Genomic DNA, 17,261 nt, shown 5'->3' on the forward strand with positions numbered 1-17,261 from the left:
GCTCTTACTGTGACGCATTTAAACTCAGATGTGCTGTGATCCTTGATGTAAGACTCCTATGTTACTCATGCACCACCCCTGACTGTGTGTGACTATAAAACATGTGCAAACAACTAAAATGTTGACAAAAGTCCTACAAACACTGTACATAAAAACATTTTCTTAATCAATACCTTTTCTCCAGTCATGGCAAATGGTGCGTTAAACCATTGCTCAAAGGTGCTGCAGCTCTTGAAGATGGTAGGCAAGAGGAAGTTAAGCAGCGCCCAGAGCTCAGGAAGCTTGTTTTGAAGGGGAGTACCAGTCAGCAGCAGACGTCGGGGAGCAATGTAGTGTGTATTTAGGACCTGTGTTAGCTTACAGTGGTGGTTCTTCATTCGGTGGCCTTCATCAACTATCATGTACTTCCAACGGATCTGTATGGGAGCAGTACAACAAATAATACAACATCTGATAAATCATCAAGAAAAACAGGTGCAGCATGAGAAACCTGGCCTTGTAATTCCTTGTGGGATGAACAGGGAAATACATCACTGTTGGTCAAAATAAGAAACATAAAACCACCAAGGAGTTAGTCCGCCTAATGCAGTCTTGTTAACAGCTAAAAGTGTGCAAAAGGCATCCACTCACCTTTGCCAAAATGTGCTTGTCTTTAATAATGTATTCGTATGTAGTCAATAAGACATTAAACTTTCCACTTCGGAGTTGAGGTACGAATCCCTTCCGTGCTGCTGGAGAGCCCTAGCAAAGGAGAGGATTTTTTTTTTTTTTTGTTTTAAAACAGCAGTTATCACTTTTATAAAGCTACTTCCAGGTGGCTACGAACCTTACATCATGCAACAGTTCCAACACAGTTTAAAAGTTAGATAGGAGGGTGCAAAAAAACACGCCATGAAGTCTCACTGCTAAACAGTGATATTCACCAACATTAAATGCCTGGTAAAATTTAAAACTAAACCACTCAGTGCTAGTAGAAGTATGGCTAGTCCCTTTGTGAAAGAACAATGATAGCCTCTGATGTTTTGGGCCTGCAATAGTGTTCTCACCTTGTATGACACTTTCACCACCGACGGCCCCCATTTATCGAATTCGTACACCCAATTGGACAGCGTTCTGGAAGAAAAGTGACAATAAATTTCAAGAATTGGAAACAGAAACACTCTTCAGTTGTAACAAGATTTTGCTAGCCTAAATCTATTTAATATGTATACAACAATTGCAGCTGACTCGGACATGGGAACTGGCAGAAACATGGATGCAGTGGCAGGCGCCCTATTATGCGCGCCTCCTTTCTATTTGGTCGTTGCTCCCCTTTGCACATATTGCCAACGTAATGGATGTTTCGAGATGGAGGACAGGCGGCTGCAACAAGGCAATACATTTATATAAAAATGGCACCTTTGTAACTGTGGAGGAGTCCAGGAGCCTACATAGGATTGGCCAGGGACAATTCCTACAGTACACACCAGCATCTCATAGACAGCTCGGGAGATCTAGGTATCCTTCCTGGAAGAGCCGGCTGAATCGCACCTGTTGCGATGATGGACCCTGGCTCTGATAGGGGATCCTATCCCGCACATACGCTGCTCTCAAAAGAGAAACAGATGAGTCAATGATGCACGTAGCGTGAGATGTGGTCCTGGAAGCGCCGCTCACGGATTCGGAGAGGACTAGGATCCAGGCAATGGTACAGAAGGGGTCTAGCAACGCCCGATTTAAGCTTGTGCAATTCTACTATCCACACAGAGCATACTTGACACAGCAGCGACTTCATCGTATAAACCCGCCACGACCTGACAATTGAGCGCGCTGCAGCACATCTCAGGATGGATCTTCAGGACACTGTAGCCATTTTGGCATGAGATAGCCCAGGTGCTGCAAAGAATAACAGCAGTTAAAGTGGAATTAACTGTGAGATATTGTTTATTGAGACTGCTGCCCCTCCCACAGAAGGGAAAAAATGGCATATTGGTTTGCGCAGTTGGGGTTAATACTTGCGAGGAGAATTATAGCTATTAATGGGATAACGGACCTATTGGAATGGACGACAGTGGAGGAATGCTGGCTTTGTGGCGCCCGTACAGATGAACAAGCAGAGTGTGACCTGGAACTCTGTATGATTGTAAAGAAATGGCTCCCTGTTGCAGTTACCCCCCACTTTTTGCCTGATACTGATGCTGACTTGACTGAGAAGTGTGCTGGGACCCTGCTAACCAGGCCCCAGCACCAGTGTTCTTTCACCTAAAATGTACCATTGTCTCCACAATTGGCACAACCCTGGCACCCAGGTAAGTCCCTTGTAACTGGTACCAAGGGCCCTGATGCCAGGGAAGGTCTCTAACGGCTGCAGCATCTCTTATGCCACCCTAGGGACCCCTCACTCAGCACAGACACACTGCTTGCCAGCTTGTGTGTGCTGGTGGGGAGAAAATGACTGAGTCGACATGGCACTCCCCTCAGGGTGCCATGCCAGCCTCTCACTGCCTATGCAAGTATAGATAAGTCACCCCTCTAGCAGGCCTTACAGCCCTAAGGCAGGGTGCACTATACCACAGGTGAGGGCATATGTGCATGAGCACTATGCCCCTACAGTGTCTAAAGCAAAACCTTAGACATTGTAAGTGCAGGGTAGCCATAAGAGTATATGGGCTGGGAGTCTGTCAAAAACGAACTCCACAGCTCCATAATGGCTACACTGAATACTGGGAAGTTTAGTATCAAACTTCTCAGAATAATAAACCCACACTGATGCCAGTGTTGGATTTATTAAAAAATGCACACAGAGAGCATCTTAGAGATGCCCCCTGTATTTTACCCAATTGTTCAGTGCAGGACTGACTGGTCTGTGCCAGCCTGCTGCTAAGAGACGAGTTTCTGACCCCATGCAGTGAGAGCCTTTGTGCTCTCCGAGGACAGAAACAAAGCCTGCTCTGGGTGGAGGTGCTTCACACCTCCCCCCTGCAGGAACTGTAACACCTAGCAGTGAGCTTCAAAGGCTCAAGCTTCGTGTTACAATGCCCCAGGGCACTCCAGCTAGTGGAGATGCCCGCCCCCTGGACCCAGCCCCCACTTTTGGCGGCAAGTCCAGGAGAGATAATGAGAATAACAAGGAGGAGTCACTGGCCAGTCAGGACCGCCCCTAAGGTGTCCTGAGCTGAGGTGACTCTGACTTTTAGAAATCCTCCATCTTGTAGAAGGAGGATTCCCCCAATAGGGATAGGAATGTGACCCCCTCCCCTTGGGAGGAGGCACAAAGAGGGTGTACCCACCCTCAGGGCTAGTAGCCATTGGCTACTAACCCCCCAGACCTAAACACGCCCTTAAATTTAGTATTTAAGGGCTCCCCTGAACCTAAGAATTTAGATTCCTGAAACTACAAGAAGAAGAGGACTGCTGAGCTGAAAAACCCCTGCAGAGGAAGAACAGAAGACACCAACTGCTTTGGCCCCAGACTCACCGGCCTGTCTCCTGCCTTCCAAAGAAACCTACTCCAGCGACGCCTTCCAAAGGGACCAGCGACCTCTGAATCCTCTGAGGACTGCCCTGCTTCAAGAAAGACAAGAAACTCCCGAGGACAGCGGCACTGCTCCAAAAGAACTGCAACTTTGTTTCAAGGAGCAGATTTAAAGACCCCTGCAACTCCCCGCAAGAAGCGTGAGACTTGCAACACTGCACCCGGCGACCCCGACTCGACTGGTGGAGAACCAACACCTCAGGGAGGACCCTCCGGCGACTCCAAGACTGTGAGTAACCAAAGTTGTCCCCCCTGAGCCCCCACAGCGACGCCTGCAGAGGGAATCCCGAGTCTCACGCTTCTTGCGGGGAGATTGCAGGGTTCTTTAAAGTTGCTTCTTTGGATAAAGTTGCAGTCTTTTTGGAGCAGGTCCGCTGTCCTCGGGAGTTTCTTGTCGTCGTCGAAGCAGGGCAGTCCTCAGAGGATTCAGAGGTCGCTGGTCCCTTTGGAAGGCGTCGCTGGAGCAGAGTTCTTTGGAAGGCAGGAGACAGGCCGGTGAGTTTCTGGAGCCAAGGCAGTAGTTGTCTTCTGGTCTTCTTCTGCAGGGGTTTTCAGCTAGGCAGTCCTTCTTCTTGTAGTTGCAGGAATCTAATTTTCTAGGGTTCAGGGTAGCCCTTAAATACTAAATTTAAGGGCGTGTTTAGGTCTGGGGGGTTAGTAGCCAATGGCTACTAGCCCTGAGGGTGGGTACACCCTCTTTGTGCCTCCTCCCAAGGGGAGGGGGTCACAATCCTAACCCTAACCCTATCTGCAAGATGGAGGATTTCTAAAAGTTAGAGTCACCTCAGCTCAGGACACCTTAGGGGCTGTCCTGACTGGCCAGTGACTCCTCCTTGTTATTCTCATTATTTTCTCCGGCCTTGCCGCCAAAAGTGGGGGCCGGGGCCGGAGGGGGCGGGCAACTCCACTAGCTGGAGTGTCCTGCGGTGCTGTGACAAAGGGGTGAGCCTTTGAGGCTCACCGCCAGGTGTTACAGCTCCTGCCTGGGGGAGGTGTTAGCATCTCCACCCAGTGCAGGCTTTGTTACTGGCCTCAGAGTGACAAAGGCACTCTCCCCATGGGGCCAGCAACATGTCTCTAGTGTGGCAGGCTGCTGGAACTAGTCAGCCTACACAGACAGTCGGTTAAGTTTCAGGGGGCACCTCTAAGGTGCCCTCTGGGGTGTATTTTGCAATAAAATGTACACTGGCATCAGTGTGCATTTATTGTGCTGAGAAGTTTGATACCAAACTTCCCAGTTTTCAGTGTAGCCATTATGGTGCTGTGGAGTTCGTGTTTGACAAACTCCCAGACCATATACTCTTATGGCTACCCTGCACTTACAATGTCTAAGGTTTTGTTTAGACACTGTAGGGGTACCATGCTCATGCACTGGTACCCTCACCTATGGTATAGTGCACCCTGCCTTAGGGCTGTAAGGCCTGCTGGAGGGGTGACTGACCTATACTTGCATAGGCAGTGAGAGGCTGGCATGGCACCCTGAGGGGAGTGCCATGTCGACTTACTCGTTTTGTTCTCACTAGCACACACAAGCTGGCAAGCAGTGTGTCTGTGCGGAGTGAGAGGTCTCCAGGGTGGCATAAGACATGCTCCAGCCCTTAGAGACCTTCCTTGGCATCAGGGCCCTTGGTACTAGAAGTACCAGTTACAAGGGACTTATCTGGATGCCAGGGTCTGCCAATTGTGGATACAAAAGTACAGGTTAGGGAAAGAACACTGGTGCTGGGGCCTGGTTAGCAGGACTCAGCACACTTTCAATTGTAAACATAGCATCAGCAAAGGCAAAAAGTCAGGGGGCAACCATGCCAAGGAGGCATTTCCTTACAACTACTCCTTTGATAAGCCTACTGCTCGACCACACTACCACAAAATAGAGCATTAGTATTATCTCTTTTTGCCACTATCTTACCTCTAAGGGGAACCCTTGGACTCTGTGAATACTATTCCTTACTTTGAAATAGTGCATACAGAGCCAACTTCCTACAATGATGGAACAATTTTTTTTTTGGGGGGGGGGGGGGGGGGGGGTTCCGACTGAGTGCCTGCACGCCACAGGCACTGATCTCCCTGATGAGGACTCGGATTAGTGGAAGTGCTCGGGGGAGGAGGGAAGCGGCGGCGATAAGGTGAGATGGATGACTTTGGGCACGGTGTGAATGGATAAGGTAGAGTGGATGCTGCTGTTGGTGAGTTCTCCTGGCCTGTAGCTGCATCTCCCTTTGCCTTCCTCCCTCTGAATGCATTGACTCCTAAGATTGAGGATGAGTCCTTATTCTCCTCTCTACCCCTTCACCACCCTTACCCCCTTGCTGCTTGGACTACTAGAGGTTCAACAGTTCTCTCTCTCTTGCAGATGAAAATGTGAGATAGAGTATTGCCAATATCAGCCATATTGTTATCGCCACGATTGTTCGGCCTGGTGGGGTCTTTGGTATTGACTGTACCACATATATATTAAATGCTAATAAATAAATTTGCACACACAAAAAACATTAAAACAACAAAGATAGCAGGCAGAGGGCTACCTTCTTCAGTGTCTGCTCCCCAAGTCCCCCTCAGGTAACCAAAGGCAGGGTGGAACTGGGTGATACTGCAGCTGGATAGTGAACTACATATGCCAGAGTGAGGCTGGTATACGATGGTTGGAAGTCACCCCACAAAACATTACTAATCAGATTTAAAACCTTCTCTTTTTGTTTACAAATCAATTGCTTCAGAGGCTACTGCTACATCTAAGCTTAATAGCTTGCTGCACAAAAATAATCATTCTTTGCCCAAAAGCACATCACAAATATTGTAAACAGATGGAGGTTGGTGTTTGTCACTGTAAGGAAATGCCTCCTTGGCATGGTTGCCCCCTGACTTTTTGCCTTTGCTGATGCTATGTTTACAATTGAAAGTGTGCTGAGGCCTGCTAACCAGGCCCCAGCACCAGTGTTCTTTCCCTAACCTGTACTTTTGTATCCACAATTGGCAGACCCTGGCATCCAGATAAGTCCCTTGTAACTGGTACTTCTAGTACCAAGGGCCCTGATGCCAAGGAAGGTCTCTAAGGGCTGCAGCATGTCTTATGCCACCCTGGAGACCTCTCACTCAGCACAGACACACTGCTTGCCAGCTTGTGTGTGCTAGTGAGGACAAAACGAGTAAGTCGACATGGCACTCCCCTCAGGGTGCCATGCCAGCCTCTCACTGCCTATGCAGTATAGGTAAGACACCCCTCTAGCAGGCCTTACAGCCCTAAGGCAGGGTGCACTATACCATAGGTGAGGGTACCAGTGCATGAGCATGGTACCCCTACAGTGTCTAAATAAAACCTTAGACATTGTAAGTGCAGGGTAGCCATAAGAGTATATGGTCTGGGAGTCTGTCAAACACGAACTCCACAGCACCATAATGGCTACACTGAAAACTGGGAAGTTTGGTATCAAACTTCTCAGCACAATAAATGCACACTGATGCCAGTGTACATTTTATTGTAAAAAACACCACAGAGGGCACCTTAGAGGTGCCCCCTGAAACTTAACCGACTATCTGTGTAGGCTGACTAGTTTTAGCAGCCTGCCACAAACCGAGACATGTTGCTGGCCCCATGGGGAGAGTGCCTTTGTCACTCTGAGGCCAGTAACAAAGCCTGCACTGGGTGGAGATGCTAACACCTCTCCCAGGCCGGAATTGTCACACCTGGCGGTGAGCCTCAAAGGCTCACCTCCTTTGTGCCAACCCAGCAGGACACTCCAGCTAGTGGAGTTGCCCGCCCCCTCCGGCCCGGCCCCCACTTTTGGCGGCAAGGCCGGAGAAAATAATGAGAATAACAAGGAGGAGTCACTGGCCAGTCAGGACAGCCCCTAAGGTGTCCTGAGCTGAGGTGACTCTAACTTTTAGAAATCCTCCATCTTGCAGATGGAGGATTCCCCCAATAGGGTTAGGATTGTGACCCCCTCCCCTTGGGAGGAGGCACAAAGAGGGTGTACCCACCCTCAGGGCTAGTAGCCATTGGCTACTAACCCCCCAGACCTAAACACGCCCTTAAATTTAGTATTTAAGGGCTACCCTGAACCCTAGAAAATTAGATTCCTGCAACAAGAAGAAGGACTGCCCAGCTGAAAACCCCTGCAGCGGAAGACCAGAAGACGACAACTGCCTTGGCTCCAGAAACTCACCGGCCTGTCTCCTGCCTTCCAAAGATCCTGCTCCAGCGACGCCTTCCGAAGGGACCAGCGACCTCGACATCCTCTGAGGACTGCCCCTGCTTCGAAAAGACAAGAAACTCCCGAGGACAGCGGACCTGCTCCAAGAAAAGCTGCAACTTTGTTTCCAGCAACTTTAAAGAACCCTGCAAGCTCCCCGCAAGAAGCGTGAGACTTGCAACACTGCACCCGGCGACCCCGACTCGGCTGGTGGCGATCCGACACCTCAGGAGGGACCCCAGGACTACTCTGATTCTGTGAGTACCAAAACCTGTCCCCCCTGAGCCCCCACAGCGCCGCCTGCAGAGGGAATCCCGAGGCTTCCCCTGACCGCGACTCTTTGAACCTAAAGTCCCGACGCCTGGGAGAGACCCTGCACCCGCAGCCCCCAGGACCTGAAGGACCGGACTTTCACTGGAGAAGTGACCCCCAGGAGTCCCTCTCCCTTGCCCAAGTGGAGGTTTCCCCGAGGAACCCCCCCCTTGCCTGCCTGCAGCGCTGAAGAGATCCCGAGATCTCTCGTAGACTAACATTGCGAACCCGACGCTTGTTTCTACACTGCACCCGGCCGCCCCCGCGCTTCTGAGGGTGAAATTTCTGTGTGGACTCGTGTCCCCCCCGGTGCCCTACAAAACCCCCCTGGTCTGCCCTCCGAAGACGCGGGTACTTACCTGCAAGCAGACCGGAACCGGGACACCCCCTTCTCTCCATTCTAGCCTATGTGTTTTGGGCACCACTTTGAACTCTGCACCTGACCGGCCCTGAGCTGCTGGTGTGGTGACTTTGGGGTTGCTCTGAACCCCCAACGGTGGGCTACCTTGGACCAAGAACTGAACCCTGTAAGTGTCTTACTTACCTGGTAAAACTAATCAAAACTTACCTCCCCTAGGAACTGTGAAAATTGCACTAAGTGTCCACTTTTAAAACAGCTATTTGTCAATAACTTGAAAAGTATACATGCAATTTTGATGATTTGAAGTTCCTAAAGTACTTACCTGCAATACCTTTCGAATGAGATATTACATGTAGAATTTGAACCTGTGGTTCTTAAAATAAACTAAGAAAAGATATTTTTCTATATAAAAACCTATTGGCTGGATTTGTCTCTGAGTGTGTGTACCTCATTTATTGTCTATGTGTATGTACAACAAATGCTTAACACTACTCCTTGGATAAGCCTACTGCTCGACCACACTACCACAAAATAGAGCATTAGTATTATCTCTTTTTGCCACTATCTTACCTCTAAGGGGAACCCTTGGACTCTGTGAATACTATTCCTTACTTTGAAATAGTGCATACAGAGCCAACTTCCTACAATGATGGAACAATTTTTTTTTTGGGGGGGGGGGGGGGGGGGGGGGGGTTCCGACTGAGTGCCTGCACGCCACAGGCACTGATCTCCCTGATGAGGACTCGGATTAGTGGAAGTGCTCGGGGGAGGAGGGAAGCGGCGGCGATAAGGTGAGATGGATGACTTTGGGCACGGTGTGAATGGATAAGGTAGAGTGGATGCTGCTGTTGGTGAGTTCTCCTGGCCTGTAGCTGCATCTCCCTTTGCCTTCCTCCCTCTGAATGCATTGACTCCTAAGATTGAGGATGAGTCCTTATTCTCCTCTCTACCCCTTCACCACCCTTACCCCCTTGCTGCTTGGACTACTAGAGGTTCAACAGTTCTCTCTCTCTTGCAGATGAAAATGTGAGATAGAGTATTGCCAATATCAGCCATATTGTTATCGCCACGATTGTTCGGCCTGGTGGGGTCTTTGGTATTGACTGTACCACATATATATTAAATGCTAATAAATAAATTTGCACACACAAAAAACATTAAAACAACAAAGATAGCAGGCAGAGGGCTACCTTCTTCAGTGTCTGCTCCCCAAGTCCCCCTCAGGTAACCAAAGGCAGGGTGGAACTGGGTGATACTGCAGCTGGATAGTGAACTACATATGCCAGAGTGAGGCTGGTATACGATGGTTGGAAGTCACCCCACAAAACATTACTAATCAGATTTAAAACCTTCTCTTTTTGTTTACAAATCAATTGCTTCAGAGGCTACTGCTACATCTAAGCTTAATAGCTTGCTGCACAAAAATAATCATTCTTTGCCCAAAAGCACATCACAAATATTGTAAACAGATGGAGGTTGGTGTTTGTCACTGTAAGGAAATGCCTCCTTGGCATGGTTGCCCCCTGACTTTTTGCCTTTGCTGATGCTATGTTTACAATTGAAAGTGTGCTGAGGCCTGCTAACCAGGCCCCAGCACCAGTGTTCTTTCCCTAACCTGTACTTTTGTATCCACAATTGGCAGACCCTGGCATCCAGATAAGTCCCTTGTAACTGGTACTTCTAGTACCAAGGGCCCTGATGCCAAGGAAGGTCTCTAAGGGCTGCAGCATGTCTTATGCCACCCTGGAGACCTCTCACTCAGCACAGACACACTGCTTGCCAGCTTGTGTGTGCTAGTGAGGACAAAACGAGTAAGTCGACATGGCACTCCCCTCAGGGTGCCATGCCAGCCTCTCACTGCCTATGCAGTATAGGTAAGACACCCCTCTAGCAGGCCTTACAGCCCTAAGGCAGGGTGCACTATACCATAGGTGAGGGTACCAGTGCATGAGCATGGTACCCCTACAGTGTCTAAATAAAACCTTAGACATTGTAAGTGCAGGGTAGCCATAAGAGTATATGGTCTGGGAGTCTGTCAAACACGAACTCCACAGCACCATAATGGCTACACTGAAAACTGGGAAGTTTGGTATCAAACTTCTCAGCACAATAAATGCACACTGATGCCAGTGTACATTTTATTGTAAAAAACACCACAGAGGGCACCTTAGAGGTGCCCCCTGAAACTTAACCGACTATCTGTGTAGGCTGACTAGTTTTAGCAGCCTGCCACAAACCGAGACATGTTGCTGGCCCCATGGGGAGAGTGCCTTTGTCACTCTGAGGCCAGTAACAAAGCCTGCACTGGGTGGAGATGCTAACACCTCTCCCAGGCCGGAATTGTCACACCTGGCGGTGAGCCTCAAAGGCTCACCTCCTTTGTGCCAACCCAGCAGGACACTCCAGCTAGTGGAGTTGCCCGCCCCCTCCGGCCCGGCCCCCACTTTTGGCGGCAAGGCCGGAGAAAATAATGAGAATAACAAGGAGGAGTCACTGGCCAGTCAGGACAGCCCCTAAGGTGTCCTGAGCTGAGGTGACTCTAACTTTTAGAAATCCTCCATCTTGCAGATGGAGGATTCCCCCAATAGGGTTAGGATTGTGACCCCCTCCCCTTGGGAGGAGGCACAAAGAGGGTGTACCCACCCTCAGGGCTAGTAGCCATTGGCTACTAACCCCCCAGACCTAAACACGCCCTTAAATTTAGTATTTAAGGGCTACCCTGAACCCTAGAAAATTAGATTCCTGCAACAAGAAGAAGGACTGCCCAGCTGAAAACCCCTGCAGCGGAAGACCAGAAGACGACAACTGCCTTGGCTCCAGAAACTCACCGGCCTGTCTCCTGCCTTCCAAAGATCCTGCTCCAGCGACGCCTTCCGAAGGGACCAGCGACCTCGACATCCTCTGAGGACTGCCCCTGCTTCGAAAAGACAAGAAACTCCCGAGGACAGCGGACCTGCTCCAAGAAAAGCTGCAACTTTGTTTCCAGCAACTTTAAAGAACCCTGCAAGCTCCCCGCAAGAAGCGTGAGACTTGCAACACTGCACCCGGCGACCCCGACTCGGCTGGTGGCGATCCGACACCTCAGGAGGGACCCCAGGACTACTCTGATTCTGTGAGTACCAAAACCTGTCCCCCCTGAGCCCCCACAGCGCCGCCTGCAGAGGGAATCCCGAGGCTTCCCCTGACCGCGACTCTTTGAACCTAAAGTCCCGACGCCTGGGAGAGACCCTGCACCCGCAGCCCCCAGGACCTGAAGGACCGGACTTTCACTGGAGAAGTGACCCCCAGGAGTCCCTCTCCCTTGCCCAAGTGGAGGTTTCCCCGAGGAACCCCCCCCTTGCCTGCCTGCAGCGCTGAAGAGATCCCGAGATCTCTCGTAGACTAACATTGCGAACCCGACGCTTGTTTCTACACTGCACCCGGCCGCCCCCGCGCTTCTGAGGGTGAAATTTCTGTGTGGACTCGTGTCCCCCCCGGTGCCCTACAAAACCCCCCTGGTCTGCCCTCCGAAGACGCGGGTACTTACCTGCAAGCAGACCGGAACCGGGACACCCCCTTCTCTCCATTCTAGCCTATGTGTTTTGGGCACCACTTTGAACTCTGCACCTGACCGGCCCTGAGCTGCTGGTGTGGTGACTTTGGGGTTGCTCTGAACCCCCAACGGTGGGCTACCTTGGACCAAGAACTGAACCCTGTAAGTGTCTTACTTACCTGGTAAAACTAATCAAAACTTACCTCCCCTAGGAACTGTGAAAATTGCACTAAGTGTCCACTTTTAAAACAGCTATTTGTCAATAACTTGAAAAGTATACATGCAATTTTGATGATTTGAAGTTCCTAAAGTACTTACCTGCAATACCTTTCGAATGAGATATTACATGTAGAATTTGAACCTGTGGTTCTTAAAATAAACTAAGAAAAGATATTTTTCTATATAAAAACCTATTGGCTGGATTTGTCTCTGAGTGTGTGTACCTCATTTATTGTCTATGTGTATGTACAACAAATGCTTAACACTACTCCTTGGATAAGCCTACTGCTCGACCACACTACCACAAAATAGAGCATTAGTATTATCTATTTTTACCACTATTTTACCTCTAAGGGGAACCCTTGGACTCTGTGCATGCTATTCCTTACTTTGAAATAGCACATACAGAGCCAACTTCCTACATTGGTGGATCAGCGGTGGGGTACAAGACTTTGCATTTGCTGGACTACTCAGCCAATACCTGATCACACGACAAATTCCAAAATTGTCATTAGAAATTGATTTTTGCAATTTGAAAAGTTTTCTAAATTCTTAAAAGACCTGCTAGGGCCTTGTGTTAGATCCTGTTTAGCATTTCTTTTAGAGTTTAAAAGTTTGTAAAAGTTTGAATTAGATTCTAGAACCAGTTTTAGTTTCTTAAAAAGTATTCCAACTTTTAGAAGCATAATGTCTAGCACAGATGTGAATGTGGTGGAACTCGACACCACACCTTACCTCCATCTACAGATGAGAGAGCTAAGGTCACTCTGTAAACTAAAGAAAATAGCAATGGGCCCCAAACCTACCAAAGTACAGCTCCAGGAGCTTTTGGCAGAGTTTGAAAAGGCCAACCCCTCTGAGGATGGCAACTCAGAGGAGGAAGATAGTGACTTGGAGGGAAATTCCCCCCCTCCAGTCCTACTTAGGGAGAGCAGGGTTTCTCAAGCCCTGACTCCACAAATAATAGTCAGAGATGCTGGTTCCCTCACAGGAGGGACCAACAACTCTGAAATCACTGAGGATAACTCCAGTGAAGAGGACATCCAGTTAGCCAGGATGGCCAAAAGATTGGCTTTGGAAAGACAGATCCTAGCCATAGAGAGGGAAAGACAAGAGATGGGCCTAGGACCCATCAATGGTGGCAGCAACATAAATAGGGTCAGAGATTCTCCTGACATGTTGAAAATCCCCAAAGGGATTGTAACTAAATATGAAGATGGTGATGACATCACCAAATGGTTCACAGCTTTTGAGAGGGCTTGTGTAACCAGAAAAGTGAACAGATCTCACTGGGGTGCTCTCCTTTGGGAAATGTTCACAGGAAAGTGTAGGGATAGACTCCTCACACTCTCTGGACAAGATGCAGAATCTTATGACCTCATGAAGGGTACCCTGATTGAGGGCTTTGGATTCTCCACTGAGGAGTACAGGATTAGGTTCAGGGGGGCTCAAAAATCCCCGAGCCAGACCTGGGTTGACTTTGTTGACTACTCAGTGAAAACACTAGATGGTTGGATTCAAGGCAGTGGTGTAAATAATTATGATGGGCTGTACAATTTATTTGTGAAAGAACACCTGTTAAGTAATTGTTTCAATGATAAACTGCATCAGCATCTGGTAGACCTAGGACCAATTTCTCCCCAAGAATTGGGAAAGAAGGCGGACCATTGGGTCAAGACAGGGGGTGACCAAAAGAAAGGGGTCACAAAGACTCCCCAGCAGAAGGGTGATGAGACAACCAAAACTAAAAATAGTAAAGAGTCTTCTACAGGCCCCCAAAAACCTGCACAGGAGGGTGGGCCCAGAGCCTCTTCACAAAACAATGGGTACAAGGGTAAAAACTTTGATCCCAAAAAGGCCTGGTGTCATAGCTGTAAACAGCATGGACACCAAACTGGAGACAAGGCCTGTCCCAAGAAAAGTTCCACTCCAAACTCCCATCCAGGTAACACTGGTATGGCTAGTCTCCAAGTGGGATCAACAGTGTGCCCAGAGCAAATCAGGGTCCACACTGAAGCTACTCTAGTTTCTGAGGGTGGGGTGGATTTAGCCACACTAGCTGTCTGGCCGCCTAACATGCAAAAATACAGACAGCAACTCTTAATTAATGGGACTAGAATAGAGGGCCTGAGGGATACAGGTGCCAGTGTCACCATGGTGACAGAGAAACTGGTTTCCCCTGGCCAATACCTGACTGGAAAAACTTACACAGTCACCAACGCTGACAATCAGAGAAAAGTACATCCCATGGCAATGGTTACTTTAGAATGGGGAGGGGTCAATGGCCTGAAGCAGGTGGTGGTCTCCTCAAATATCCCAGTGGACTGTCTGCTTGGAAATGACCTGGAGTCCTCAGCATGGGCTGAGGTAGAGCTAAAAACCCATGCAGCAATGCTGGGTATCCCTGAACTGGTGTGTGTGAAAACAAGAGCACAGTGCAAGGCACAGGGTGAAAAAGTAGAGCTGGAGTCTGGAAAAATGGCCCAGCCTACCAAGAGAACAGGAAAGTCAGTTGGGAAACCAACTGCAACACAGCAAAAGAAAGGGAACCTCTCTTCTCAGGAAGAAGTTCTGCCCTCTGAGGGAACTGAGCCTTTGGAGCTTGAACCTTATCAGGTTGAGCTCTTAGGCCCAGGGGGACCCTCCAGGGAAGAGCTGTGTAAGGGACAAGAAACCTGTCCCTCTCTTGAAGGCCTTAGGCAGCAAGCTGCTGAAGAGTCCAAAGGCAAGAAAAATGGAACACATAGGGTCTATTGGGAAGATGGGCTCCTGTACACTGAGGCCAGAGACCCCAAACCTGGTGCCACTAGGAGAGTGGTAGTGCCTCAGCTGTTCAGAGAGTTCATCCTAACATTGGCCCATGACATTCCCCTTGCTGGACATTTGGGACAAACCAAGACGTGGGAGAGGTTAGTCAACCACTTCTACTGGCCCAATATGTCCAACATGGTTAAGGAGTTTTGCCTCTCCTGCCCCACCTGTCAAGCCAGTGGTAAGACAGGTGGGCACCCAAAGGCCCCCCTCATTCCACTTCCAGTGGTGGGGGTGCCCTTTGAAAGAGTGGGGGTGGACATAGTTGGTCCACTGGAACCTCCCACAGCCTCAGGAAATATGTATATCCTGGTAGTAGTGGATCATGCTACCAGGTATCCTGAAGCTATTCCCCTTAGGTCGACTACTGCCCCTGCAGTAGCCAAGGCCCTCATTGGTATCTTTACCAGAGTGGGTTTCCCTAAGGAGGTGGTGTCTGACAGAGGTACCAACTTCATGTCAGCATACCTAAAGCACATGTGGAATGAGTGTGGAGTGACTTATAAATTCACTACACCTTACCATCCACAAACTAATGGCTTAGTTGAGAGATTCAACAAGACATTAAAGGGCATGATCATGGGGCTCCCAGAAAAACTCAAAAGGAGATGGGATGTCCTCCTGCCATGTCTGCTTTTCGCTTACAGGGAGGTACCACAGAAGGGAGTAGGGTTCTCACCCTTTGAACTTCTGTTTGGTCATCCTGTAAGGGGACCACTTGCCCTTGTTAAAGAAGGCTGGGAGAGACCTCTCCATGAGCCTAAACAGGACATAGTGGACTATGTACTTGGCCTTCGCTCTAGAATGGCAGAGTACATGGAAAAGGCAACCAAAAACCTTGAGGCCAGCCAACAGCTCCAGAAGTTTTGGTATGACCAAAAGGCTGCACTGGTTGAGTTCCAACCAGGGCAGAAAGTCTGGGTTCTGGAGCCTGTGGCTCCCAGGGCACTCCAGGACAAATGGAGTGGCCCTTACCCAGTACTAGAGAGGAAGAGTCAGGTCACCTACTTGGTGGACCTGGGCACAAGCAGGAGCCCCAAAAGGGTGATCCATGTAAACCGCCTTAAGCTCTTCCACGACAGGGCTGATGTCAATCTGTTGATGGTAACAGATGAGGATCAGGAGGCAGAGAGTGAACCTCTCCCTGATCTTCTGTCATCAGACCCAAAAGATGGTACAGTAGATGGAGTGATCTACTCAGACACCCTCTCTGGCCAACAGCAAGCTGATTGTAGGAGAGTCCTACAACAGTTTCCTGAACTCTTCTCCTTAACCCCTGGTCAGACACACCTGTGTACCCATGATGTGGACACAGGAGACAGCATGCCTGTCAAGAACAAAATCTTTAGACAGTCTGACCATGTTAAGGAAAGCATCAAGGTGGAAGTCCACAAGATGCTGGAATTGGGAGTCATTGAGCGCTCTGACAGCCCCTGGGCTAGCCCAGTGGTCTTGGTCCCCAAACCTCACACCACAGATGGAAAGAAAGAGATGAGGTTTTGTGTGGACTACAGAGGGCTCAACTCTGTCACCAAGACAGATGCCCATCCAATTCCAAGAGCTGATGAGCTCATTGATAAGTTAGGTGCTGCCAAATTTCTAAGTACCTTTGACTTGACAGCAGGGTACTGGCAAATAAAAATGGCACCTGGAGCAAAAGAAAAGACAGCATTCTCCACACCTGATGGGCATTATCAGTTTACTGTTATGCCCTTTGGTTTAAAGAATGCCCCTGCCACCTTCCAAAGGTTGGTGAATCAAGTCCTTGCTGGCTTGGAGTCCTTTAGCACAGCTTATCTTGATGATATTGCTGTCTTCAGCTCCACCTGGCAGGATCACCTGGTCCACCTGAAGAAGGTTTTGAAGGCTCTGCAATCTGCAGGCCTCTCTATCAAGGCATCCAAATGCCAGATAGGGCAGGGAACTGTGGTTTACTTGGGCCACCTTGTAGGTGGAGGCCAAGTTCAGCCACTCCAACCCAAGATCCAGACCATTCTGGACTGGGTAGCTCCAAAAACCCAGACTCAAGTCAGGGCATTCCTTGGCTTGACTGGGTACTACAGGAGGTTTGTGAAGGGATATGGATCCATTGTGACAGCCCTCACTGAGCTCACCTCCAAGAAAATGCCCAAGAAAGTGAACTGGACTGTGGACTGCCAACAGGCCTTTGACACCCTGAAACAGGCAATGTGCTCAGCACCAGTTCTCAAAGCTCCAGATTATTCTAAGCAGTTCATTGTGCAGACTGATGCCTCTGAACATGGGATAGGGGCAGTTTTGTCCCAAACAAATGATGATGGCCTTGACCAGCCTGTTGCTTTC

The 17,261-nt window shown here is 49.3% G+C and overlaps 1 protein-coding gene across 6 annotated transcripts in view; it reads right to left on the bottom strand.

Annotated features, from left to right (window-relative positions):
- Positions 1–17,261, bottom strand: part of SMARCA4 (SWI/SNF related BAF chromatin remodeling complex subunit ATPase 4) — an 813,549-nt gene that overhangs the window by 639,286 nt on the left and 157,002 nt on the right. For all 6 annotated transcript variants that reach the window (XM_069231516.1, XM_069231512.1, XM_069231517.1 and 3 more), the window contains exons 17-19: positions 1,047–1,113; positions 631–741; positions 174–416 (exon numbers count right to left, since the gene is read on the bottom strand). In XM_069231516.1, the coding sequence (XP_069087617.1) occupies positions 174–416; positions 631–741; positions 1,047–1,113 (421 nt within the window). The remainder of the gene's footprint in view (positions 1–173; positions 417–630; positions 742–1,046; positions 1,114–17,261) is intronic.

The sequence above is a fragment of the Pleurodeles waltl genome, chromosome 4_2, assembly GCF_031143425.1.
Source record: "Pleurodeles waltl isolate 20211129_DDA chromosome 4_2, aPleWal1.hap1.20221129, whole genome shotgun sequence".
NCBI lineage: Eukaryota > Metazoa > Chordata > Amphibia > Caudata > Salamandridae > Pleurodeles > Pleurodeles waltl.